The 25,807-nt window shown below is 48.1% G+C and overlaps 1 protein-coding gene across 1 annotated transcript in view; it reads left to right on the forward strand.

Moving 5' to 3' along the window:
- Positions 1–1,476: 1,476 nt before the first annotated feature.
- Positions 1,477–25,807, forward strand: part of CALN1 (calneuron 1) — a 104,636-nt gene continuing 80,305 nt past the window's right edge. Inside the window, exon 1 of the mRNA XM_030462456.1 lies at positions 1,477–1,594. Within this exon, the coding sequence (XP_030318316.1) occupies positions 1,477–1,594 (118 nt within the window). The remainder of the gene's footprint in view (positions 1,595–25,807) is intronic.

Raw genomic sequence — 25,807 nt, forward strand, 5'->3', positions numbered from 1 at the left:
TGTGCTGCTGCAGTAACTGGCTCCCAAATAAAAATACTTAAAATTACGATTAGGATTTATTTGCATAATTACCACAAGAGAAGCTCTAGGTACGTGCTGAGCAGTGCAAGAGAATACTCATGGCTTTTCTTCTTCGCACTTCTGTGTCTTGAGGTTGGTTTGCTCTTGGTGAATCTATTAAAGCTTTTAGTAACTCAATGAGGCAGGAAAGCATTTGTTACAGAATGAATGCATATATATGTATATGCATATTTGTTCCATTGACTGTGGTAAGAACATATGGCTGAGTAAGAGCCAGATCATCCTTGTAATTGTAGTGTTGGCTGGAGAAGGATTCAGTAGGTGGCACTTAACCTCTTCATGGCCAAGTGAGCTGAAGTCCCGGTGTGTCTGTAGAGGGAATGCCCTTGGGATTTGTTTCCCCAGGGCTGTGTCTGAGAGAGGCCAAAGTCCCCATATAAATTTATATTAATGGTCTCTTCCAACCTGTGCTGCCCAGTGTGTCCTGGCCACCTTCCAGCCCCTGCAGAGATCCAGGGCCAGAGCCTTGCCTGGTGCCTGGGTGGCTCTGTTGACTTTGCTGATTTATATCTGCTGGAAATGGAGAGTGTGGAGCACACCCAGCCCATGATGGGGCAGCACTGATTGAAACCAGCCAAAGAGATGACAGCTCTTCCTCTTAATATTTCAATTGACTCTGGCAAACTTGCCTCTCTCCTGTGTCTCCTAAATCAATGTGTAAGTGCTGCTGACAGTAATTCCCACTTTTGTTTGGGCAGATGGCTGCCCTTCACCAGGCTGTGGTGTTTATACCTGCTCAGTTTGCAAACACTTCTCTGCTGCAGCCTCCCATTGAGCAGGAGTTTTCCTTAGCTGTCATGTTTGTGAGATCAAAACAGTCTTTGTTGAGCCCTGCTCAGATGTGAATGTTTTTATATTTCAGGAGGGCCACTGAAGCTGGAGTGGAGGTGTTGGTGCAATGGGTGCTTTGCTCAGCAGGGATGCTTGGGATGAGGGTTGAACAATCTCAGGGGGCTGGATGCTCCAGAGTGGGGTCTGAGAGCTGGTGTTCAGACCCTTGTATGGGTTTGGAACTCATGCTTATGGATCCTATGATGTTTTCATTGTATGTTGAAGTAGACCCCTACGTACTCCTATTAGCACACAGGAAACCTCCAGGCTGGAAGCTGCACTGGGGGTGCTGGAGACACAGATTGTCCTGTGGCTCTGCTGACTCTTGTTTGGCATAAAGAAGCACCTGCTGCTTTTTGGTTTGTTTGTTTAGCTCCTGTCCTAGATGCTACCAAAAATCTGCAATCCACCACTCACTCCCCCACCTTCAACACACCCTCCCTGGTGCAGATCCTGTGGTCCAGCTGTTCTGCTAAGGCAGGCTAATGCACAGTTCAGATAAAACAGAGACAAATAATAAAACTGATCCTCTCTCTCCCCTTTTCTCTGGTGCCCAGGGAGAAGATGCCATTCCACCATGTAACAGCTGGCTTGTTGTACAAAGGCAACTACCTGAACCGCTCCCTCTCCGCTGGCAGTGACAGTGAGCAGCTGGCAAACATCTCTGTGGAGGAACTGGATGGTGAGCAATGTCCTTGGGGTTTTCCAAAGGAATCTGGGAGTGGGGAAAGGCTTGATTTCACCTTCTCTGTGGTGGTCATGCAATAACCAGAGAGACTGTCCCCGTGAAGCAAGGGGTAAAAGGCAGGCCAGAAGGGAGATGGCTCAGCAGACTTGGGACAAAGGAAAAGGCCCTGAGCAAAGCTGGGTTCAGAGCTGGAAGATGATTTTAGCCTCAGATTTTGTCCTTTGGCCTAGAAATAAGGCAAATGTTTGAAGGAATAAGGCTGCTTTTTATGGGCAAATCTTTGCAAGAGAAGAAATTCAGCTCATGTTTTTATAAGGATGTTTTTAGCCTTTCCTAGGAACCTGCAGAGCTGAATTTATCTTCCTAGCAAGTCTGGTTTGCTTTGTGGCCTTTCAGAAGTGAGGTTTCTCTCTGTCTCAATATAACAAGGTATGCAGAGTTGACAGGTGGCTTAAGAAGCTGGAAAGAACTTTAAAATTCCCTTTTCCAGGTCAGTGATTGGGAGCACAGACTGGCTCAGGCTGGCAGAGGCTATCAGGAAGGTTGTCCACTTCCACTCCATCGTTTCCTCCCTGGTTTCCAGCTGGTTGCTGCTCATCCCTTCTGCCCCATTAGCCCAGGTGGACTCCCAGTCTGGGTTGGGGTTGGAAGGTCTCTTTTCTCAGCAATTTGTGGCTCACCAGTGTCAGTTCTAAGCAGAAGGTCACATCACTGACTGCTGGTCTTTGAGGGCTATGGAACAAACTCAAGTTCTTGGTTTGCTTCCCAGTGGACATTTGGTACAAGCAATGATTATAACTGGGGGTCCCAACAGAGACCTTGGTGAGGAGATGAGCAGGGAAATAGTGCAAGGTGGGAGCTGTTCTTCTACCACAGGTTGGAAACATTTTGGCAAAACACAAGGGCAAAGTTTCTGCCCACCCTCCCCCTTTTCACCTGAGATTTGGTAAATCAGACCTTAGTTTCCAAGCCATTTCAGCTCAGAGCCTTTGGATTTGGTTTTGTGAGCTTTGCATTAAGTTGTTTTCAGTAGAAACAGGGGTTTTCTGGGTATTTGTTGCTGCTTCTTCCCAGTGGGTATGTGCTGAATGTGGTTCAGGTGAAATAGGATACGGAAGAAACCACTTTCAGAGCAGCTTAGCTAAGACCGCAGGAGCAGCAGGACTGCAGGAGTGTCTCCTAGGCTCTTCTCCAGGGTTACAGGAGCTTTTTGGCTTGAAGCTTGGAGTTGGAGAGCAAAACTGACCTGGCTTAGTTTAAGTGCATCCTGACATGACAAATTTTATTGCAAAGTAAAGCTTAGCAGTTGTCCCTTATGCAGGATAACAGGGGCTGGCTGAGCAGATAGAAGGACATTGGGTGAGGTCTTGCAGTTTCTCTGATGCTGAAATGCTGAAAGAAAAGGGTTTTTCTGCTGCTCCCACCCTGCTTAGAGCACATTTGCTGTAATTGCTGTTGTGATTTGCTGGCAGCTGTCAAGAGCTGAGTCAAGTGGCACCAGGGCTGCACCCTGCTCTGGGGGCCATCCCATTGCAGGAAGGAAACTTTGTCCTTGGTTTGTTCCCCTGCTCTTTGCACAGGAATGGTCTGTGGCTGGATGTGGGAAGGAAGCCCAATCTCCACCCCATCCTTTTCAGCTCTCCCTGGAGCCTGGGCAGCCCTCTCAGCATCGCTTTCCCAGCAGGAAAAGCAGCACCCAGGAGGCTGCAGATCATCTCAATTAATGGCAAATGAGGAGAATGAGGTGTAGAGGAGCAGGGTTAGGAGAAGGCAGCAAATGCCAGTACTGCAACTGTTTCATGGGCTGTGTGCCCCATGGTAACTGGGAGGTGGCACAGAGTCCATTCATCTCTGATCACAAAGTGTGTCCCCCTTTTCTCCAGAGTACAGCTCTTTAACTAATCATCCTTTTATTCCCTGGCTGTTAAGCACAGGCTTCTTGTTCAGATTTAGTTGTAATATTTTTTTTTCCTGACAGCCCTATGCTTCCCAAACACCTCTTTCTGAGGGCTTTGTGCCTTTGCCGTGCCCCAGTTCTGAGCTGAGCAGGGAAGAGCTCACCCCCAGGCCAGTTTTTTCCACTTGCAAACACACAAGTGGTACCAAATTGATCTGTGTATGCTGAAGCCAGAGCAGCAATAAGAGCCTGGAGATACTTTTCTGTGTTCCAGCTACCAGAGTACATCCTAACCACTGGAATTATGTGTAATATTAGGTCAGCAGTTGCCATCTAACTGCAGTTTTTTACTAATACCACGTCAGTGCCTGGGTGTGCTGGTAATTGGTGAAGGTGCTCAGTGCCCATACCCACAACAGAAATCAGAAATAGGCTTTCTGCCTTTAAGCATAAACTCTCTCAGGGTGTGTAACAAAATGTTCTTCCTTGAGAAGTTAATGTCAGTGGATGGGAGCTTTGTGGATATATCAAGCTGTGATAGCTCGATGCCAATAACATATTTGCATTTAATCTTCCCAGCTTGGAAAGAGATGCCAAATTCTCCTTGGTTTCTTTTTCAATGAGATTTTGGTCCTGAGGGAGTTCTAGCCTAGTGAGAAATTCCAGTCACACACATTAAATTATTGAAGGTTTAAAACTGGGGAAGTCAACGGGAATTTTCTACAATGCTGCTCCCAAATCAGGGCTCCAACAAGTGCCTGATCTGTCAGGTTTTTTTCCAGTGGATTTTTTTTTCTTTTTTTTTTTTTTCTTTTTTTCTCATCTAGCACTGCATGTCTCAATGCTGTCCACTCCATGCTTGCAACTTGCAGGCTGCATTCATTTCAAGAATGAAAAATATTTCTGACTTCAAGTAACATAAGAGAGAAGGAGTCTGGGTTTTTGGTGTGCATCACAGAATGTCAGGTTGGAAGGGACCTCAAGGTCCAACCCTTGTATATTATTGTTTATCTGAGATGCATCAGCACCATCTCAAGCTGAGACTTAAAACTTTCCAAAGTGGGGGAATCCACCCCTTCCCCTGGGAGACCATTCCAAGGTCTGACTGTCCTCCTGGGTAAAACTTTTCCTCTTGTGTCCCATCAGAATCTCCCCAGGAGCACCTTGTGCCCATTGCCCCTTGTCCATGGGACCCCTTGTAAATCAGGAGTCTCCATCTGCTCTTTAAGTACTGACCATGGTCAGAAGGTCTCATCTGAGTCTTCTCTTCTCAAGGCTGAACAGACACAGTTTTCTCATCCTCTCCAGATCATCCTCATGCCTCTTCTCTGGACCCTCTCCAGCCTCCCCACATCCTTTTTGTACAGCAGGGACCAAAACTGAACACAATACACACCAGGTGTGGAGGATGCTGCTCTTGCCTCTTTTCCCACCCGTTATTTTTCTCCTATGAAAACTTTTCTGATTTACATCAGCCATCTCTCTGCTCTGGTTTTTTTTCCCATCCTGCTTTAAATCCAGTGCTGGCAGCAGAGCTTGTCTGTCCCTAGCAGCAGTGTTTGCTCTCTGTGGTTCTGTAGTAGCAAGAGGGTTTTTAGAAGCTGTCACCAGCACAAAGGGCATTAACCTGCAGAAAGCTCTAGCAGGCAATACTTAACTTTGTAATATCAAGGCAAGGATGGAGTTGGAAGTGGCACTCATCCCTACCCTGGCTCTTAGGGACCACTGTGGGGTCTCTTGGAGGGATGTAATCGCCATCCATTGCTCAGTAGTTTTTTGTGCATGAGATTATAAACTAAGGCTGTGAAGATTTGTTTAACATAGATATCTCCTGGCTGTTGCTGGTTGATATCAAATTGGGGCACAGTTTGTGCATACTCTGTTGTTTCCCATCCCTTTCAAAGTCAGCTTCTGTCTTCGCATTACAAACTGCTAGGAGTATTTTTAATAAAAAATGGTGGATGGAAATCATCATGTCAAGTTTGAGTCATCCACCTCCATAGGCACTATCTAAAGGGTATTGTCAGGAGGTAAAAACATTTCCATAGTAGGAATCTAAAAAAATGTCACCTGAAGGGAGGCACATGCATTCTAAGTAGGATTTGCAAATAACATCTGTGAAATGCGTGCTCCTCAGTGCCTCACAGTGAAATGTGAAATGCAGCAGCTATTTGTCCAGAAAGACATCAGGAGAAATCCTTACCTGGCTCTGATGCCTTTAAATCATCAGAGTCCTTGCAGGAGGAGATGAGGCCATTGGCATCTGCTGCCTCAGGCCACAGAGCCCCTGCCCCAGCTGGCATCAGGGTATTTGCAAAGCTTCTTCTAGGCTGGGATATGTTTTGTGTTGTTGTCTTTTTTGTGATTGTAGACATCAACCTGACTGGTTTGAATCAGTCCTTGAAGTTGAGATCCAGAGTGGGAAGGGCAGTGCCTGGTTTTGCCTGCCTAAAGTGGAGACATCAGCAGAACATCCCCATAGGATGGGGACAAAGCTGCTGGCTGCAGGAGCTTGGGGTGCAGGAGGCTTCCAGATAGGGATATGAGGACTTCCCCCTCCCAGGGGACTTATTTTATCATTATAGATTACAGGTGACATTGCAGGATGTGCTTTACCTGGTTCCTGCTTCTTCCCAGCAGTCCTTCCTCTGTCACCTCTGGAAGCTCCCAACTGGGTTGTTCTTTTCTGGGTTCCTGTATAAGTCAGCCATGAGCAGCTTTGGAATATACTGGGAAACAGCTCTTGAAATCATTTAAAGAGCACCTTTAACTGATGCCTGTACAGATTTTAAATAAAGAGTTGTCTCCCACATGCTAATAATGCAGGAAAGGCCACGTGGGTGAAAGTGGCAGTGGCAGTCCTGGGTCCTTGCTGAGGAGCAGGACCAGGTAAAATAATTCCACATCACAAACACAGCCATATGATCCTCAAAAAAAAAACCAAACAAACCAAGGGTGTTGACCCTCTTGTGTGTGTCTGATGTGATGATCCTTGGAGGGTGGTGGGAAGGACAGGAGTGGTGCTGCAGGCTCCTTGCAGGCTCCTGTGGGGTTCTTGTTGAGCAGAACTCTGTGACTCAGGCGGATCAGAGCTGATCCTGATCCCAGTTCCCTCTGGTGCTATTAGGAGCTTGGTAAGCAGCCTTTTGCTTGCTTTGGGGGGTTGTGTGACTCCTCCTGTCTCTCTCCGGGTCTTGAATTTTCCCTGGGAAAAGATTCCAGCAGAGATTTGAATCCTCCTGCTGGGCTGGGCTGAGGACAGACAGATCTCCCCCAGCCCCAGCAGCCTGAGTCATGTTGGCAGAGGTGGATGAACTCAGGTGTCCCAGATGAGATCAAATAAATGGTGCTTTGGAGCAGTGATGAGCTCCAGGAGGGAACCCAGTGGCATCACTCACTTGACTGACTCATGTAGCAGCAACAGGATGAGCCTGCTCCCATTTTTCTCCATGAGATTAAAAAAAAAACACTTGGAAAAGTGGAAAGAGAAAGCATAAAGAGGAAAGAGCAGCCTGGCAAGGCCAGAATTCCAAGGATGTTCTCCTGGGGCAGGAGGCATAAGGAGAGGGAGCCTGTGCTGGGAATGGCCCCACTGATGGGCAGAGTGGATTTGTGGCTGTGTCTCCAAGCCCATCCTTCAGTGGAAGCCCTGCAAGCAGCCTGGTAATGAAGTGGATGAAACTGTATAAAACTCATTTTCTTTTCTGCAGAGTTCTTTTTAATGAGAGCTTTATCCACATTGTCCTCTCTGGGGGTGATCATGGCTGGAAATGCAGTAATCTCTGTCCTGTATTGCACTTTAATGGTGTTTTGTGTCTCTGAATGGAAAACTGTGACATTGCTCTGCAGATTCTGCTGTGGACTGAAGCAGATGTATCTCACATTTCTGCTGAGCTCCTTCTGCTCATTTTCCAGTTATATATTTTAATTACAGTGCAGGTTTCCTTGGGACTCAGTAGTTTTAAGGGTAGAACAACTTCCATTCAAAAATGGGAAAAATAGGTGCAGAAATAATACTCTGTAGAGGATTGTTTTGGGATAAGGTGCACATGAGCTCCAGACAGTGCATGTCCAGAGGAAGAGCAGAGTTGCTGATGGAGAAACTGTGGGTGCCTGGGTCAGGCTGAGTGCCAGCTCAGCCCAATGGGGTTCCAGGGAATTCCTGAGGGAAATTTATCATTGCCATAGAATCCCAGACTGGGTTGGGTTGGAACAGACCTTAAAACTCATCCAGTTCCAACCCCTGCCATGCTCAAGGACCCCTCCCACAGCCCAGGGTGCTCCAAGCCCCATCCAACCTTCAACACTGCCAGGGATGGGGCAGCCACAACTTCTCTGGGAAACCTGGGACAGGGGCTCAGCACCCTCACACCAAACAATTTCTTCCTTATATCCAATTGCAATCTCCTCTCTTGCAGCTGGAAACCCTTCCCGCTCATCCCATCCCTCCAGGCCCTTGTCCCAAGTCCCTCCCCAGCTTTCCTGGAGCCCCTTCAGGCACTGGAAGGTGCTCTAAGGTCTCCCCATTGCAGCCTTCTCTTCTCCAGGCTGAACAACCCCAACTCTCCCCCTGGCTCCTGAGCTGCTCCAGCCCTTGGATCATCTTTGTAGCCTCATTAGAAGTCTCCAGATTCCAGTAGATCCTCAGGGAGAAGGTGATAGGAAGCTATGGACTGGGGAAAAACTCCAGAATAGCATTTCCACCCTCTGTGGAAATGTGCAGCTGTACAGCCCAAGCCTGACACCAAGCAGGTTGATCACCCAGGTCCCTTCTTTGGGTACAGCTTTGGCAAGGCTTTGCAGAGGATTTGTTCTCCCCCATCCCACTGCCAAGGGGGGATGTTTCATGTAGGATCTCTGCCCCCAAAACTGAAGACCCCAGGCATCAGCATCATCTCTGAGGAAAGCATCCTTAGAGCAGGAGAGAATAAACACAATGAGATTGGCTGCCAACAAATGAGAATGGCAGGGACACCATCTGGACAACAATTAAAGGGATTGTTTGACTCCAGCTCTGCTGACACAGTTACAGAACTGGTGAGTGAGTTACCAGTGGTGGTTTTCAGATATCCTTGGTCAGAGGCTTGAGAGTTTCTGGCTCAACGTGATGGAGGAGGAGTCTCTGAGCTGGGATGAGATGATTTTGGGGAGAGGCATGTTGACTGTGTCTTCACCCAACTCCCTCCCAGTCTGCTGGGCTGTCTCTCAGTGCAGAGAAGTGCTGAGGTTTTGGTGCTTCCTGACGTGGCATGAATTGTGCTGGGCTCTTGCAGCCCTTTTGGGTGCTGGCCTGGTGAGCCAGCTGAGAACTCACTGCCTGGATTGCCCCAGGCCACAGGAAGGGAACAAATTCAGATCAAGAGCTAAACATGCTTTAAAAGGCATTTAAATCTTGCTGTGACACTTTTATTCCAATTTTAATATGGATTTTTAATTTTTTATGCAAGATCCTAAGATGGATCATTAATTTTACAAGTTCCTTCAATCTCTTGCCTTCAAACTGTGGCTTTAGCAAGTCCTAGGAGGCTGTTGTATGGGCTGAGGGCTCTCATCCTTACCTTGTTGCCTTGCAGATGTGCTCCCCAGGCAGTGGCTTTTAGTGCCTGGGAGGAGGGGGACCAAGGAAGGGCTTCTTCATCCCAGCCCTTCATCCCACTGAGCTCCTTCCCAAGCTGCAGGGCTGAGGAAACTTCAGCTCTGTGGGAGCCACACCAAGTCTGGAGGGTCAAGCAGTTGATCCCCAGCTGAAAATTTCTCTGATAAACCATTTCTTCTCATTTAAACCCACAAACCCAGACTCTGCCTGAGACATCCCCTCACTGGTGCTGAGCAAACCCTTGGCTGTTTATTTAATTTCCAGTAGCCTCCTGATGGGTGCTGGACTGGGAGGTTGCTGCAGGGCAGGCAGAAGGTCCCACCAAGCAGGCTGGAGATGAATCCCAGGGCAGGTGCTGGTGTGGTGGTTGTGAAGCACAGGAGCAGGATGGACCCCAGGGTGTCCTCAGCCCCAGCAGGGTTCTGGTCACACAGTGGCAGCTTCAGGCTTCACAGGTCCCTCCTCTGATGACCCTGATTTTGAATACTGGGGGGTCTGGAGGTTGTTGTGCTGCTCTGTCTGCTGTGCATGAGCCATCTTTGTGGTTGTGATGTCTCTGTCCCCCCGAGCTGTGGGACTGAGATTTCAGGCAGGCTGTGTTAGTTCACTGTGGCTTTTGGCACATCAGGTTTAATCAAGTCACAGCAACCCATAAGCAAACTGCAATCAATTCCCTCACCTCCATGGGAGCTGCCACCTCACCAAAGTGCAAAAAGCCTCTGTCTGCCCTGCATCTGCACACTCTCTGTAGAGAAGCATTCAGAAATAGGTTTCCCCCCTGAATGAGGAGGTTTAGGAGTTAAATTTCCATATGGAGAAGCAGGAGTCCAGATACCTATTTATGGTTTTTCAGTGGGTATGTTTTAGTCATCTCTGATGCTTTAGTGCCTCAGTTTACCTGGCAGCAGTGATACTTGTGAAGGAGGAGGAGAGCAGCATGTCCACCACTGACTGGGGAGCTGCAGGACCTCTGGGTCAAGCATCACCTGTGGAACTTTCTCCCCATGGCTTTGCTTTGACTCCCTGATCCCTGCACCCCTGTGCCTCTGGTCACAAAGGAGCCCATTGGTGACATGGGAATGGGGACTGGGGAAGGTTGGATCAGATCCTTGTGCTCCATTCCAACCTGGCATTCCGTGACACTGAGTGGCACAGAAGGTGCTGGCTTGGCACAACACTGCTGCAAAAATGACAAGGAGAAAAACTTAGTGCTGGGGAGAGGTTTTCACCTGGCTTTTTTGAAGGTAAATTTTGGAATGCTACCCGAAGTCATGTGATGTCAAGGTTGGTACCAGCCAGCACCTTGGACCCTCTGTGTGCCGAGGCCATCACTGCAACTGCCCCTCTTCATCCCTGCTGGTTCAGCTGATGGTGCCTGTGTTCCCAGACCCCTGTCCCAGGTTTCCCAGAGAAGCTGTGGCTGCCCCATCCCTAGCAGTGTTGAAGGTTGGATGGGGCTTGGAGCACCCAGGACTGGTGGGAGGTGTCCCTGACCATGGCAGGGGGTTAGAACTGGATGGGCTTTAATATTCCTTCCAACCATTCTGTGATTCCATCATTCTGAGGATGAGGCCAGGGGCTTGGCAGAGCAAGAAGTCCAATAGCAGTAACTCTGGGAATTCCACAAACAGACCTGGCTGTCCTCTCCCTCTGGCTGGAAATCTTTGTTTCCTGGTTTCCCTTGCTCAGCCGTGGGTCCTGAGACCACCTCAGCCCCAAGCTGAGCTGGAAAATGGATGCGAGAGCTGGATTTATTAAATGGGCTGTGCAAAGATGCTCCCTCCCAGGAAAAAAGTGTGAAAAGTGTGAGGTGGGGAAGGCAGGAGGAGTGGAGGGGCTGCAGGGAGGAACGCCGTGTGGGGGAAGAATGGGTGCTGGGCAGGGGGGAGAGGAGAGGGCAGAGAGGTTGGAGCTGAGGAGGAGGTGAGAAGATGGGAAACTGCATCCAGCCTTGGGTTTGCTGTTCCCGGAGCTGGATGAGTTGGCAGCACCCTGCAGTCATCAGTCTGCAGCTCTGCCAGGACCCACTGGCTGCAGCCAGATGGGTGCCGGGGGATGGAGCAGGAGCCCCAAGGGAACCGCAGCTTTCCCGGCTTCGGTGGCATCAAAGGGGATCAGTACGAACCCTTTGAAGTCAGCCTTAGCTCCGGTTCCTTTGGAAACAAAGGGATGGGAATGTCCCGGGGGGAGGAGGATGCTCTGAGGAGGGGATGCAGCAGCCAGACCTCCACCAACATTTGTTTTTCCTTTGTGATACTTGGTGTCAGGGAGGTGTCCCAGAGCGCAGGACACGCAGTGGAGCTCACCCGAACCAGGCAGAGGGAGGTAGATCAGAAGCCCCCGGTACCGATACCGGCCCTGCGGCACCGGCTGAGCTCCCTGCAGCTCCCAGGGCTGCTGCCGGTCCGGCTCCGAGGATTCGCTCTCCCAGCTAAATGAAATAAAACTCTGCTGGGTTTTTTTTGCAGACTGAGGTCAGCCCAAGGTCCTGCACCTCCTGCATCACTGGATGCTGCTGCTCCATGCAGGGCTGTCACCCAGGGCAGCAGGAGGGGTTCAGCCAGGGGTTCTGGAGGTTCTGGGATTCTGGAGGACGAGCTGAGCCAGGACCCTGCTCTCTGCTTCTGTCCCTCATTGATCCCCACAGGGAATCTGTTCTGCTCAGGTCCAGCTGAGAGGATGAGCAGCTGAGGGCCCTGGGGGTGTTGGAGCAGAGGAGGCTGAGGGGAGACCTTCTGGCTCTCTGCAACCCCCTGAGAGGAGGTTGGAGCCAGGGGGGGTCGGGCTCTGCTCCCAAGGAACAAGGAATGGGACAAGAGGAACTTTTGGCACAACTCAAGTTGTGCAAGGGGAGGTTTAAGTTGGAGCTGGGGAACAATTTCTGCCTGGAAAGGGTTGTCAGGGCCTGGCCCAGGCTGCCCAGGGCAGGGCTGGAGTCCCCATCATCCCTGGAGGGGTTTGAGAGCCCTGGAGATGTGGGGATGAGGGACATGGGGTGGGGGTGGCCTGGGCAGGGATGGGGGAAGGGTTGGACCTGATGAGCTGAAAGGGCTTTTCCAACCAAACCAATTCTCTATTTCTGCAATCAAAAGAGAGGGACCAGCAGCAGGACCCTTGTGAACATCACATGAAGGAACACTCAAAATCAATTTTGACATGAGGTCCTCAGGGACCTCATACACACACTCCTGGCACCACTGAGCAGAGGGAACATAGATGGGGCCAGACTTTGGTCTGGAATCCAGATGAGTTTGACAGGTAGTGAGTTCCTTGGTCCCACACCACATCCTGCCTGGAACTGAGGTGTTCCAGCCTTTTGAGGGACAGCCAGGAGACAATGAAGACAGAAAAATAACTTGCAGAAACAGGCATGTGAAATTTTCAATCCTTAGTACTGCAGAACAGCACAAAGTCTTCTCATACAATGTTTCCTTTATTTTGATAAAAATTATGCAAAATAAAAACATGGAAAAACAGAAAGCCTCTGTGGGGAAGGTATTTATGTCTCTCATGTTCTCGTGTGCACATCATTAGGAAGGGATTTAAGGAAAAAAACCCTCTTTCTAATAAGCTGGTAGAACACAAGCCTATTAGCAACATGTAGAATGAAGCAGTATTCTGTATTTTAGGATTATTCTTTTGGGCAATTTCTATTCAATACACTGGGAAACACAAATCTCATTACTTTTTCTTTCAGCTTGATCTAATCCGGGGTATGAGGTTTTGTGAACAGGGTTGGATGGGGAGGGGCAAGAAATACACCTGTGTAACTGGGTGTAATAGCTATTACTTTCCAAAGGGAAAAAAAACTGAAGCATTTTCTTTTCTCAGCAGTTCTTGATGTTTCTACATAAGGAGCAAATTGTGCATTGCAGGGACACAGTAATTTCTGCCTTTGAAATGTGAAACCGTGTTTGCCAAAGTGTCTGATGGGGGAAACATCCATCATAAATACTTAAATGGAGCTTGTCACTGCTTTGTAAATTTGATTTTAGTAGTGCAGAAGGGAAAATGGGAAAATGGAGAGAGGCAGAAGATTTCACCAGCACAGCACTGGCTCCTGCTTTGCCCCATGGGGAGGTGGATGTGTGATGGGCTCAGGTGTCCCTGGGCTGTAGGAACTGAGTCCATTTGGGCTGGCAACCAGAGCTCTGCCTCTCAGACCCAGGTGGGCAAATATGGGATTTGTCAGTTCACTAGCACTGTTTTTTTGGGGTTTTTTTTTTTTGCTGTGTAGTGGGTTGTGGGGTTTTTTTTGTTTTGTTTTTGGTTTTTTCGTTTGTTTGTTTGGTTGGGGGTTTTTTTTTGTGGCTTTGGTGGGTTCTTTTGGTGGGGTTTTTTGGGGTTTTTTTGTGGATTTTTTTGTTTTTAAGAATATAAAAAGTAGGGCAATCCAATTCAGTTTGAGCCAAATGATCCCATTTTAATTTAATTTTTTACTTAATTTTCCTCCAACAAATCAGAAGCCAGAAAAAAACCCCACCTCATCTATTCCAAAACAAAGTGTTTCATTTAAAGTTGGAGCTTTTTAGCTTATTTCTCTTCTGATGCTGTGGCAAACTTGTAGATTTTGGCTCACAGAGTCCAAAAAAAGAGTCAAAGCAAAACTTTTGATTTCAGTGGGAGCTGGGGCTTGGGCAGCTGCTGCCAGCTGAGGAAGTGTCCAGTGAAGCCAAGTGGGTGTTTCTGTAGAAACATTTCAGGAGATAAATTCTCTGGTGATGTTTCTTCTTGTGATGGGGTGAGGACGTGTGGGCAGGAGCCATTCCTCCCATCCTGGCCAAACTGAGGACCATCCCCATGCCTGGGGGCATCTTCAGCCTAGTCCTGTCCTGCTCCTTCCTGCAGCTCTCAGTGGTTTCTGTGGCTTTGTTGCTGAGCTCCTGGGAGCTGCACCCACTCTGATGTTTTGTCCCTGAGGGTGCTTCAGCCCAGCAGTAAAAATAAACAAGGTTTGGATGGAGGGCATCCTCCCCCTCCTGTACACAGCCCATTTGGGGGCTGGTTGAGGAGTTAGGAAGCCAGTGACTTCTTCTGAGTTCATTCCAGCTGCCTCCCAGGCTGCTTTCTCAATGGCTTAATTTTTTCTCTATTCTCCATTTGCTTTCTTTTTCTCTCTCTTTTTATTTATTTTTTTTTTTTTCCCACAAGAAAGAGCCAAGGAAATGGGAGCCAAGTGAATAAAGAGGCTGGTTAAATACAGGGCTCAGGAGGGAAGTTCTGGCTGGCCTCAGGCTTCCCTGCTGTCCTGCACTGAGGTCTGGCATTTTCTTCCTGCCCATTTTTTGCTCTGATTAAAACAAATGGGTGATTTTTGTGTTTCTGTACCTCCTATCAATAAGGGTCCTTTGAATGGGATGAGGTGACATAATGGACATGCAGAAAGATATTGGATTTCACAAGCAGCCTCTCATGTAAAGCACTGTTTAGCATTAACTATCCTGGGATTTTTAGAGCGTTTGGGGTTTTTTTTTTGAGCCAGTGATTGGAGGAATTTTTCTGCAGGTTGAGTTTATTGTCTTCTGTGTAACAGTGGCATGAGTCAAGGCTTTGGGCTGGATTATTTCTGCCTGATGGACACTTGGAGTGTAGTGCTGTGGGATGCCAGAAGTTCTGCTGTGGGAAAGTGTCGGCTCTGTAAGGCACAGGCTGAGAGCTCCCGTGGTGTTGCAGTACCAGAGGCCCAAAGTTGCTGTTTTCAGATATTTTGTGCAGGTTTTGTACCTTCAAATGCTTTGCAGCACACAACAACCACTGGGCTGGACTCACAGTGTTAAGTCCTAGCAAATAAAAAGCTTTTTTGATAACTTGTTGACCTCAGCAGGATGTGTTTCTCCACCAGAACCATGTTTAAAGCCAAATATTCCAAGGCTCTGAGTCTCCTAATGGCCTGGTTGCACAGAGAAGCCCCTCATGAAGTGGTTTTTGAGAGGCTGAAGGGTCGATGTTCTCCTTCCCAGCCAAAGGGAGAGTCTGGGAAGGGATTTGTTTGCAAAGTAAATTGTGCTCATTTCACAAATGTGAAATTCTTGTCCCCTTGGTGGAAGGAGCAAAATTCCCATCAACAAAGTTGGATTTTTTTTGTCACTGAAATCGAGGAACTGACTGATCTTCTTAGATCGTATTTTTTCTTTCTAACAGAAAGCTCTTTAGGGCTGACTTGTAGGGGAAGTTTCATCCTCTCAGCTGGAGTTTCAGCTTCCCCGAGTTGGGGTGAAAGCCTGGATGGACTCATCCTGGGGTATTCCCTGGGATGTTGCTGCATCTGTCTGTCTGTGCACCTGAGGACAGACAGAATATTGACACCTTCTCTCTGCTGCCTGCTGAGGATCTGTAAGTTCTGAATGGCCCCAAACCAGTCCCATCCCACTTTGTTATGGACTTGAGTGAGCCTGCTAGGTAACTGGGCTGCCCAAGGCTGGTGTGGGTGTTTGGATGGAGAATTGATGATGGAAAAGAAAGAGGCTCCTTAGTCCTTTGGGTAATTACCAGTATGCTAATTTCTGTAGTTCATTAGTAATCAACTTTCTGCATTCCCACTTAACCTCTTCCAGCATTTGTTCCTGGGGCCTCTGAGGCTTTGATGGGCTGGGAGTGAAGCAAATTAAAAGAATGGACTAAAAAAAAAGAATCTCTGAGGCAGGAGGGCTGTGAACCTGTCAGTTGGAGCTCTAAAAGGGATTCAGTAAGTAGGTTTGAGGCCAACTTGGACATTTTCTTCCCAGCCATGAGGAGAGGCTCTTTCTGTGGCCCCATCATGGCCTTAGCTCTGCTTTGGCTGCTGATGGTTTCAGACTCCCTGTGACCTCTGACCATCCACACAAACCTCATCCAAAAGGGAGGGAGAAACCCTGCTGTGGTCTCAGCCATGGACATGTGTCCCACTTTGTTCCCTCACCTGGAGAGCTCACTGAGACTTCTCTAACCCCTGATCTTTTATTATCCATGGGGATAGAAGGGCATTTCCAAAGCATGACCCTTGGGAGCTCCCAAGGAGCAAGTCAACCTCTGTAGCTCTCTACAGGAGCTATTGAGGGATCCTAAGCTTCAACCTAAGTTTGAAGTTGTGTGGGAAAATGCTGGGCAGTGGTGAAAAGCTCAAGGACATGAGTAGGAATCTTCAAGCCATAAATACTTGGTGAGTGCTGCAGTGAATTTTTAATTTTAGTGGAAAAACAAGAACGTGGCAGCCAGAAAAAAAAATGCTTCAAAAATAGTAGTAGCCCTTTTGGGGAAAGGAAATGATATTCCACTCAGAACAGCAACCCCAATTAAATGAGAGCCTTTAAACAAGTGAATAGCTAATTACCTAGATAAGGATGAGGATGTTTTGCACATGAAAAACAGATTTATTGGGGAACTTTTATCTATGTACATATGTCCAAGATTATTTATTTTCTTGCCACAAGCCTACAGTTCCTTGTGCTTTGTAAATATTGTGGCTGATGGCTGTAAAGATATCTGGGGAGTTCAGGTTTGAAAGAGGCACATGCTCAACCAGAGTTACCAGAACTGGGGAATTTCATTAATGCTTTGAGGGACTGAGGAGGCTCTGGGGGCATGGCCAGGCCCTTTGCAGCCTTGTTCTAAATAACCCCCAGGGTGTGAATGCAATGAGTCCTCTCCTCTCTAAGCCCTCCTTCTCCTTAGTCGCCCAGCCTGCCTCTGTTGGAAGATATTTTAAATTAAGTTTGTGTCATGATTTGACACAATTGTGCAAGAGGGACAATATATTTCATTTTACTTTGCTGCTGTCATGTGTTGAACCTGACTTGTTGAACATCTTTGTGCCTGCATTGCACGGGGGGGACATGGGTGCCCTTGCACCCACGGGAAGCTCTTCTCTGCTGTTACCTCTCTGACAGAAATTCTGATATCTCCAAATCCCTTCTGATTTGACATTAATAACAACAGCAGAGTTCAGAGGAAGTAGTTTTGGCATCTACTGTATTTAATTTGCAGAAACTTTCATGCAGAGTTTAATTTTGACTGATGAGAGAGGCAGTTGTATGAGTATTAAACTCCATTAATTACAGATCCTGTCTTAATTATAAATGGCTCTATTTTAAAGTGAGTTTTACAACGAAAATTAAGACTTGAAGCAGTTCAATCAATACAAACATCAATTAGACCTGACTTTGTACTCCAATTAATTTATAAATCTTCCCAATGAAGTGTAAAAAGTGTGCCACTTTGTACTCCTCTTGCTGCCATTCTCGGGCATCAGGAGGTCTCAGTGGTTTCATTAGCAGCCTCCTAATGATCAGTGTGGATGGAATAACAAACCTCCCCATGGGCTCCTTTTCCCAAATAAACCAACAGAGTTAACTGCTAAAATGGCCAGTGCTGGCACCAGCAGAAAGAAAAATAAATACTCCTACAAGTGCTGAAATTAGATGTATTTTGTGTGTTTGATTGTGAAGTCTGGGGTCCCACCATGGATAGCTCTGTCCCACTAGACCATGGTTGCTCCAAGGAGCTCTGGGAGGCTCCAGGGTAGGACAGTCACTTGTTACAAATATGAACCCATTTAAGCCCTGTTCAAGTTCAGTGTTTACATCCTTATTTCACAGACAGGCAGTGGGAGGGCACAGTGTAGAGTAACAAGGCAACCAGGTGCCTCTAATTGCCAAGGAGTGGGTGTGAGCTTGTATCAAGTCCACCTGTGCCTGGTTAGGGCAGGTCCCCTACTGAGCATGAGCAGGATCAGGGGGCCAATAAAAGATGAGGCTCACACCCACAGGGGGGTTCACTCTTGGGCTAGGCAACAGAGAGGCCAGGAGCTCTTCGAGCTGCAGGACTGATCTAGGCTGGTTCTACTCTGTGAGCTATAGACTTGGAGCACCGCTCGCAAGTCTCTATTACGACACCTGGTTAGACCTTGAAGCGCCGATCCCTAAGAAAGGTTCATCTTGCTACATCACAGCTCCATTTTTCTGCTGCTTTTCCCACTTGGAATACTTGGTGTGGTAGCTGCTGACTCTGGGGACACTTGTCCTTCCCAACCCCAGTCAGGAGCTGAGGATCCAGTCCAACCAAGGAGTCAGGATCTGCTCCTGGTGCTGTAGCATTGGCTCCTTCAATCCCTGCTGGCACCTCCACTCCTCACTGCATCCGGGCTGAGCTCACCTAGAACACTACTACATTAAACAAACTTCTTCAAACTGGGGAAATGAGAGGACCTGGGGACACCCATGGAGAACCCAAGGATTAATAGAGGAAGCAAAAGACCTTTTTTGCTTCTAAACTGAGTGCAGGTCATCTGCAAGCTGCTGGGAAACAGCAAATCTTAATTCTTGGGGAATCATCTAGGAGTCATCCTCCTCCTCCCTTTGTTAGGAGGATGCCCCTCAGTGGGGTACAGCTGCCACATGCAGGCTCTCAGGAAGAGTTAAACCTTCAGGGAATGACTCAGGAAGCTCTCAGCTTTATACTGGTTCCCAGTGTCTTCTTCTCCAGAGGCTCTGCCTTCCCATCCAGACCTCCCCATCCCCCATGGGTGGCTCCAGCCCTCTTGGACCTGCAGGAAAACGCCCAAGAAACTGTGATTTGACCACGTCTAAAATGGTGTAGGAAGTGAGGAGGGGATGGAGCTGAGCATTAGCTGAGGTTTTAGCTCCTCTCTGGTGAAACTGGGTGTTTGAGTAAAGCCAAGCCCTGGGCTGGGGGAGTGTTTGAAGTTCAGAACCGAAAAGCAAGCGCCAAGCGGGCAAAAACCTGCTCTGAATTATCACCAGTTTTTGTTGTTGTTGTTTGAAAAGCCTTTCAAGCAGAGCCATTTGTGCTGGAGCGAATTCTCCCAAGATATTTTTAGACAATATGAGCAGAAAAAAATATTACTCAAGAGCAAGCTGTTTACAAAGCTGCTAACCTTGTTCAGTGCTAGTAAAACTCTGGGCTTGGTGTGCTGTGGAGCAGACTAATTACTTGACAGAAATGATGCAAGGATGCAGTGATATCTTTCCCAAGTGCTGCACCTTGGCTTGGCCCCACTGCTGGCCCGGGGACAGCTTTGGATATAACGAGGTGTGAACGTGCAGAATGAATTTCTGCAGCTTTTCCATTAGAGCAGGGGAAGGGAGGCAGGGAAGAAGCAGACCCTGCCAATTCCTGCCCGCTCTCTCTCCTCTCCTCCTTTCCATAATGGGCCCATTCTGCAAATGGTGAATCCAGCCCTTCCCAGCCCAGCTGAGCATCATTGGAGGCACTGCTGGCCCAGCTGCTGCTTCCCTCTCCGTGGGAAGGTGCTGGGAAGGGTCTGGTTGGTTCCTGGTGGAGATGGCTGCTGCTGGCACAGTGTGGGTCTGGTTTTAGGTACCCATGGCTTGGTCTCTGTCACTCCCTTGGCCATGGAGTGGAGTGCACTTAGGCCACAACAACCCCCAGGAGCAAAACCTTGGGGCTTTTTTTGGTTTTTTTAAATTGGTTGGAAACAGAAGTGCTGAGGTACTAACAGGCTGACTCCTGTGTCTTACCTCTGCTGTCAGAGTGGTTCCAAAGAATGTTTATCAATATGGTGATAGGTGCTTTATATGTAAAAGAAATATATATATAATAAATAAATGTAAAATTATTATATAAATATAAAAATAATATAAATATAAATATAAATATAAATATAAATATAAATATAAATATAAATAAATATATATTGAAAATTTGGAGAGGGACCTGGGGGTGCTGACTGACAGCTGGCTGAACATGAGCTAGCAGTGTGCCCAGGTGGCCAAGAAGGCAAAGAGCATCCTGGGCTGGATCAGGATGAGTGTGACCAGCAGGACCAGGAGGTGATCTTACCCTTGTACCCAGCCTTGATGAGGCTGCACCTGGAGCACTGTGTGCAGTGTTGAGCACAAAGGACAGGAAGGCCATGGAGGTGGTGGAGAGGGTGCAGAGAATGCAACCAAGCTGATCAGGGGTCTGGAGAAGAGATCTTGTGAGCAGAGGCTGAGGGAGCTGGTTCTGTTCAGTCTGGAGAAAAGGAGGGTGAGGGGAGGTGTCATTGCCCTCTCCAGCTGAAAGGCTGCAGTGAGGGGGGTGTTGGCCTCTTCTCCCCAGGGACTGTGATAGGAGAAGAGGAAATGGGTTCCAGTTGTGCCAGGGGAGGTGCAGATTGTGTAAATTTCTTTCCTGAAAGTGTGGTGAAGCATTGGAACAGACTGACCAGGGAGGTGGTGGAGTCACTGTCCCTGGAGGTATTAAAAAACTGGGTAGATGTGGAGCTTCAGAAGATGATTTAGTGGTTAAGGTGGTGTAGGCTGATGGTTGGACTTGATGATCTTGAAGGTCCTTTCCAGCCATGATGATTTTATGATAGCCATTCCCCATGTACATGTACATGGATGTACAAATGTATTTAACAGCAGAGTTTGGGATGCTGAGGTGAATAGGGCATATTGAGGGTTGATGAGGACTCCTAATGACAGGAGATCCCAGTTTCTCCCAGCAAACCTCGCTGATCAGTCCCTCTGATGAGGGCTGGTGATGTGACCAAGATCCTAGCCCTAGTATCCTGCTCATGGAGATCTTTGGGAAGCTCCTGTTACCCTGGGAGCTGCTCCCAGTGCTGCTGGTGGCTGCAGTGAAGTTAGGTGAGATTTCCATCTTCAATATTTTGGTGCTTAATTTTGGGGGCCTGGAGGTTTCTTTAATTCTTTTCTACTGAAAAGGGCTCAGCCAACAGTCTGAAGATCTTCTGAAGGGTTGGGTGGAAGCCCAGTTTTTCTGATGACCACTGAGTGGTTTTCAGTGCCCAAATGGGGCAAGGTGGGAGTTTAGATTCAATGAGGTTTTGTGCTAGTGAGACAAAGACTTTCCAGCCTGAACACAGCTGAAGTTATGGTGAATCCAAGTCTATACAGTGAGAGATTGATGTGGAGAATAAGAATGAGGAACAGTTGTTTGCTGCCTGTTCCAAAACAAGAGCTGAAAAATGTCAGATGGAAGTTGGAGGAGGTGTTTCAGAAGAAGAGAAAGAGGAACATCTCAGATTGCATGGTTAAACCATGGGACTCCTTGCCACAGGACAGATAAAATTAAATGTGACCATAGAAGGAACTGGAAAAATTTGTAGAGGGGTTGGGACTGTTTTAAGAGAACCCTTGGCTGCGTGTCAGATGTTCTCTGTCCTGTTGTCACCATCCACAGACATGGACACACAACTGCTGCTGCTAACTGGAGTCCCATGGTTGGCTTGGGCATTTCAGGGCCTCTTCCCTTCCTTGGGAAGATGTGAACTTAGCTGGAGAAAGACTGCTCTAGGTTGGCTTCACCCAGGCTTTGGGTGGAATATCCAACCTTGTGAGAGCCCTTCCAGTCCCTTGCTGCCTTGCTGGGGTTTGTGCAGTGCGTGTGTAAGAAGCAAGATGGGAGGGAACAGAAGAGGGGAAGCAGATGTGCCCCAGCAATGAACACACTCACCTTCTTGGGATTTTTCCTTTTTTCCTTTTTTTATTTTTTTTTTTTTTTCTGCATTGTTATTTAAATAATTTAGAAGAGAATCTCACATGGAGAGGAAGAACAAGTTTCTGTCCTTCTCCCACCCCCTCGGTTGTGATGTGATGGTTGTGATGTGATGGTTGTGATGTGGTGGTTGTGATGTGATGGCTGTGATGTGATGTGATAGCTATGATGTGATGTGATGGTTGTGATGTGGTGGTTGTAATGTGATGGTTGTGATGTGATGGTTGTGATGTGTGGTTCTTGGTGTCCAGGACCCTCTGGTGAGCTGGAGCTCAGAGCCCCTCTGCAGGGAGCTGGCAGCTGGGGTACAGCCTCGGAAAGAGCACAGCTGGGATTTCCCTCTTCCTCCTTACCCTTGGCCACTGGGAAATCCCCTGGAGCTCCTGGCAACTTGCAGCTCTTGCAGCAGCTTTCCTGATAGCTCTGGGAATGTTGGGTTGGTGTAGTAATGTCTGCAGGATACGAGGCATACTTTGGGGAGGGATGCAGGGAGAGAGGTGGGAATATAACAGAGATATTTTAAATTTTATTTTATTTTTTTTCCCCTGTGACTTTTAAAAACTTCATCTTCTCTGAACTGCCTTAGAGATGTTGCTGCCCTGCCACGGGGTCCTGAGCCAGATGTTTCCTTGGTCCTCTGTCCCCAGAGGTGCTTGCCCAGCAAACTCCTGACTGAAACTGTGAAGGTGTTGGAGCAGCTCCTTGAGCTGCCCCTCTGGAACAGAGGAGCTGCCAGTGGGGCACATTTCCAAATCCACTCCTGTGCTGGATCTGGGGAGTTGTGTGGCAGAAAGGGATTAGTGCTGGAGCATTTTTCTTCCTGCAGTTGGTTTCTTTATGCTCAGAATCTAAACTAGGGACTTGGTTTTCTGGCAAAGCTGCCAAGAGCTGTCAGGTGGTTTCTATTCCCTTCCCTTCCCTTCCCTTCCCTTCCCTTCCCTTCCCTTCCCTTCCCTTCCTTTCCTCTCCGTCTCCCTTTCCCTTTCCCTTTTCCTTTCCTCTCTTCCCTCTATTTCTTAATAATCTAAACAGATTCATATTTGCCGGAAATGCTTCCAGAGTAACTTTATTAAACAGCTTCATGATCGTCATGGGAAATTCGATGCAGTTTTAATCTGGAATGGGTTTCACTTCACACTGCACCTCGACACCAGGGGTTTTAAGGCCAGTGCTGTGTGAGTACCATGTCTGCAGCGTGGGTCCTGCATGTGTCCTGTTACGATATATTGTGCCTGCTGCTGCTAACACCACTCTGCGTGGCTGTGCCAATGTCTCGTGTTTGCAGCTAAATCATTTCAGTGTTACCAATGAGCAATAAAATCCTCCCTTGGCTCTTGGCAGCCGCTGGTGCCTGCAGGTGTGTGAGATGCTGACCCAAGGAACTGGCGAGGCTCAGCTTGGCCAGAGGTACTGCTCCCTCAGCCCCTCCTTTAGGGTGTTTATTTCAGCCACCCAAGCCAGCAAATGAAGCACACACATGGTGTCCCTGCATGGCCATCCTGGGACCCCACTCCCACGGGAGTCATACCCTTTCCCAGTCCTGTGCCGTGCGTTTGTCTCTTGAGCTTCCTACAGGCATTTGTGCAGGTGGCAGGGAAAGGAAAAGCCTGGTGAGTGAGAAGGGTGGTGGGAGATGGGGCTGCTGCTCCAGGATGTAAATCTGAATGGTCCCTGGTGTCCCTTCCCCCTGCCCTGGAGTGCAGTGAAGTCACTAGGACACGAGGAGCAGCGTGCTGAGGCTGCACGGGGGCTGCTGGGCAGTGAGACGTGGGGGAGCTGAGATCAGTGGGAGCAGAGGGGAGGTTGAATTGATTTCCTTTTCTTTTGAGCTGCCAGGAGAGATGGAGAAGAAGTCCTGCTGTGATTGTAAGAGCTCCAAGGAGCTGTCTGTGTCTGTTTATGTGATGGTGGAACAGCAGGTACTCACCCCTTGGCTCACAATCCCAGACTGGTTTAGGTTGGAAGGAACCTTAAAAAGCTTTTCCTGCTGTGTCATGGTCAGGGACCCTTCCCGCAGCCCAGGGTGCTCCAAGCCCCATCCAACCTTCAACACTGCCAGGGATAGGGCAGCCACAGCTTCTCTGGGAAACCTGGGACAGGGGCTCAGCACCCTCACACCAAACAATTTCTTCCTAGGATCCATCTCAATCTCCCCTTTTTCTGTCTGAAACCATCACCCCTCATCCCATCCCTCCAGCCCCTTGTCCCAAGTCCCTCCCCATCTTCCCATCCTTTGTGGAGCCCCTTCAGGCACTGGAAGGTGCTCTAAGGTCTCCCCATTGCAGCCTTCTCTTCTCCAGGATGAACACCCCCAACTCTCTCAGCCTGATTCCAGAACCTCCTCCAGAGCATCCCTGTGGCCTCCTCTAGACTGAGGCTTCTTCTGAGCCTTTTGCTCCCATCCCCTCTTGAGGCAACTGTGGTGCTTGCAGAGCACTGAGCTGCTGGTCCATGTTTCTGGATGAGCTGGAATTGTCACTGTGTGGCAGCACCCAGGACCTGCTCTTGGCCACCCAGCAATGTGAGATGTGGCTCCAGGAAGGAGCATGGTACAGCCTGGAGAGCTTTTCCCTCTCTTTTCAGTACCGAGTTTCAATCCAAATGCTTTCAGGGTGAGGAACTCCCTGCCCTCACTTCTGGTGGGGTTTAACCACCAGGGTCTTTATCTCAAGAGCACAATGCAAAGGAATGTACCAGTGCCTATACTTCCAAACTGGTCCTCTCCTCATCCTTGCAGACCCTGTGGCTCTGTCCTGCTCATGCTGTGCTGGGGGAGGCTGGAGATTTCAGCCAAGGGAATCCACTTTCTGGCTGAGTCCCAGGGGCAGGGGGAGAAGGTTTGGTATGGGTTGGTCTTCAGGTGGAACCAGATCCCTGTAGAGAAGCAGAGAGGTAAGAAATCAAATTTAGACTCTGCTGCTATCAGGAATCTTGTTTCCATTTTGTTTCCTGACGTTTTCTCTATGTTTGTGAAGCAAAGTCCCCAGAATTGCTGGGTAGGCAGCACACAAACTCCCCTAGGACAGAAGTTGCTTTGTGTGATCCTCTCAAAACAGTTCCACGTGTGTTCTCCTGCTGAGGACCCTGAAGTGTTATTTACCCAAGGAAAGCTTTCCAGGAGTGTGAGTTTCTGTGTGGGGCTGGAAGAAGCAGATGTGAATGTGGGAGTCAAAAGCCCTTCCAGAACTCTTGTAGGTTTGGAGAAAGGGAGGCAACAAATGGCTCTTCCAGCACTGGGCTGGAAGTGGGCAAGGAAAGGAAGGCTTGCTGTGATCTTACACCTACCCACTGCCTTAAGGCCACTGCTTGAATCTAACCCAGATGGAAGAAAAAGTTCTTTCCATGATATTTTTTTCTTCTTCTCAGCTCTTGCTGCACCTTTTGTTACGTTCAGCTCTTCATTTCTTATCTTGTTCCTTACATGAATCAGACATGCCACACACTTCCCTGACATGTCTACCTACTATAAATACTCTGTCCTTCTGAGGATAGAGAATATGGGATATATATGTGTGTGTGTACACTGATACTTATATATTCTGTATGTCTCTAGAATCCTAAATTCCTTTTTTTTCCCAATATTGGGTCTTTAATGGGAGTGCAGCTATTAGGTACATAAAAGGCTACCGAAGATGACAGTCTCACTGTGCTCATTTTTAATACAAAGAGTACTATGGTTGCTAAGAGACTGATACTTCAAGTTTGGAAATCTTCATCCACACTAGATATATTATCTTGGCAAATTGGACTTTTCTGAGTTGGCAGCAAATGGAAAAGAGTAACTTTTAAAAATAGAGATAATTTAGATGACGTCAAAGACATCTGGTGTCCTTTTCTAGAAATGGGAGCCTATCTAGTTCGCTTTTGTGTATAAATCACTCTTCACCCAGTGTCAGGTTTTACTGATGCCTACATCAGCATCTGATTTATTAATAAATTCCTTTTACATTTCAGATGTTTAATCAGGTATATTTCAATTCCATTTGCTTTGTGTTTACAACAAGTAGCATCTCTCCACTCTGGGCTGTCTTGGAGAACCTCAGCTTTGTACCTCCTGTGCAAAGCAGAATCTCATGGTGCCCAGAAACTCCCACCAGCATCTGCAGTGACTCAGAGGACAGTCACTGATTTACCTTCCTGCTGAATTTGCTCCCCCATCCACACAAGGACCTGGTGGGGTACCCAGAGTCGAGAGGCTGCAGCCTTTGTGACTGCCTGGCTGATGGGCTGCTGCACTCCTCCCAGTTCCCTC

The sequence above is a fragment of the Calypte anna genome, chromosome 19 (genome assembly GCF_003957555.1).
Source record: "Calypte anna isolate BGI_N300 chromosome 19, bCalAnn1_v1.p, whole genome shotgun sequence".
Classification (NCBI taxonomy): domain Eukaryota; kingdom Metazoa; phylum Chordata; class Aves; order Apodiformes; family Trochilidae; genus Calypte; species Calypte anna.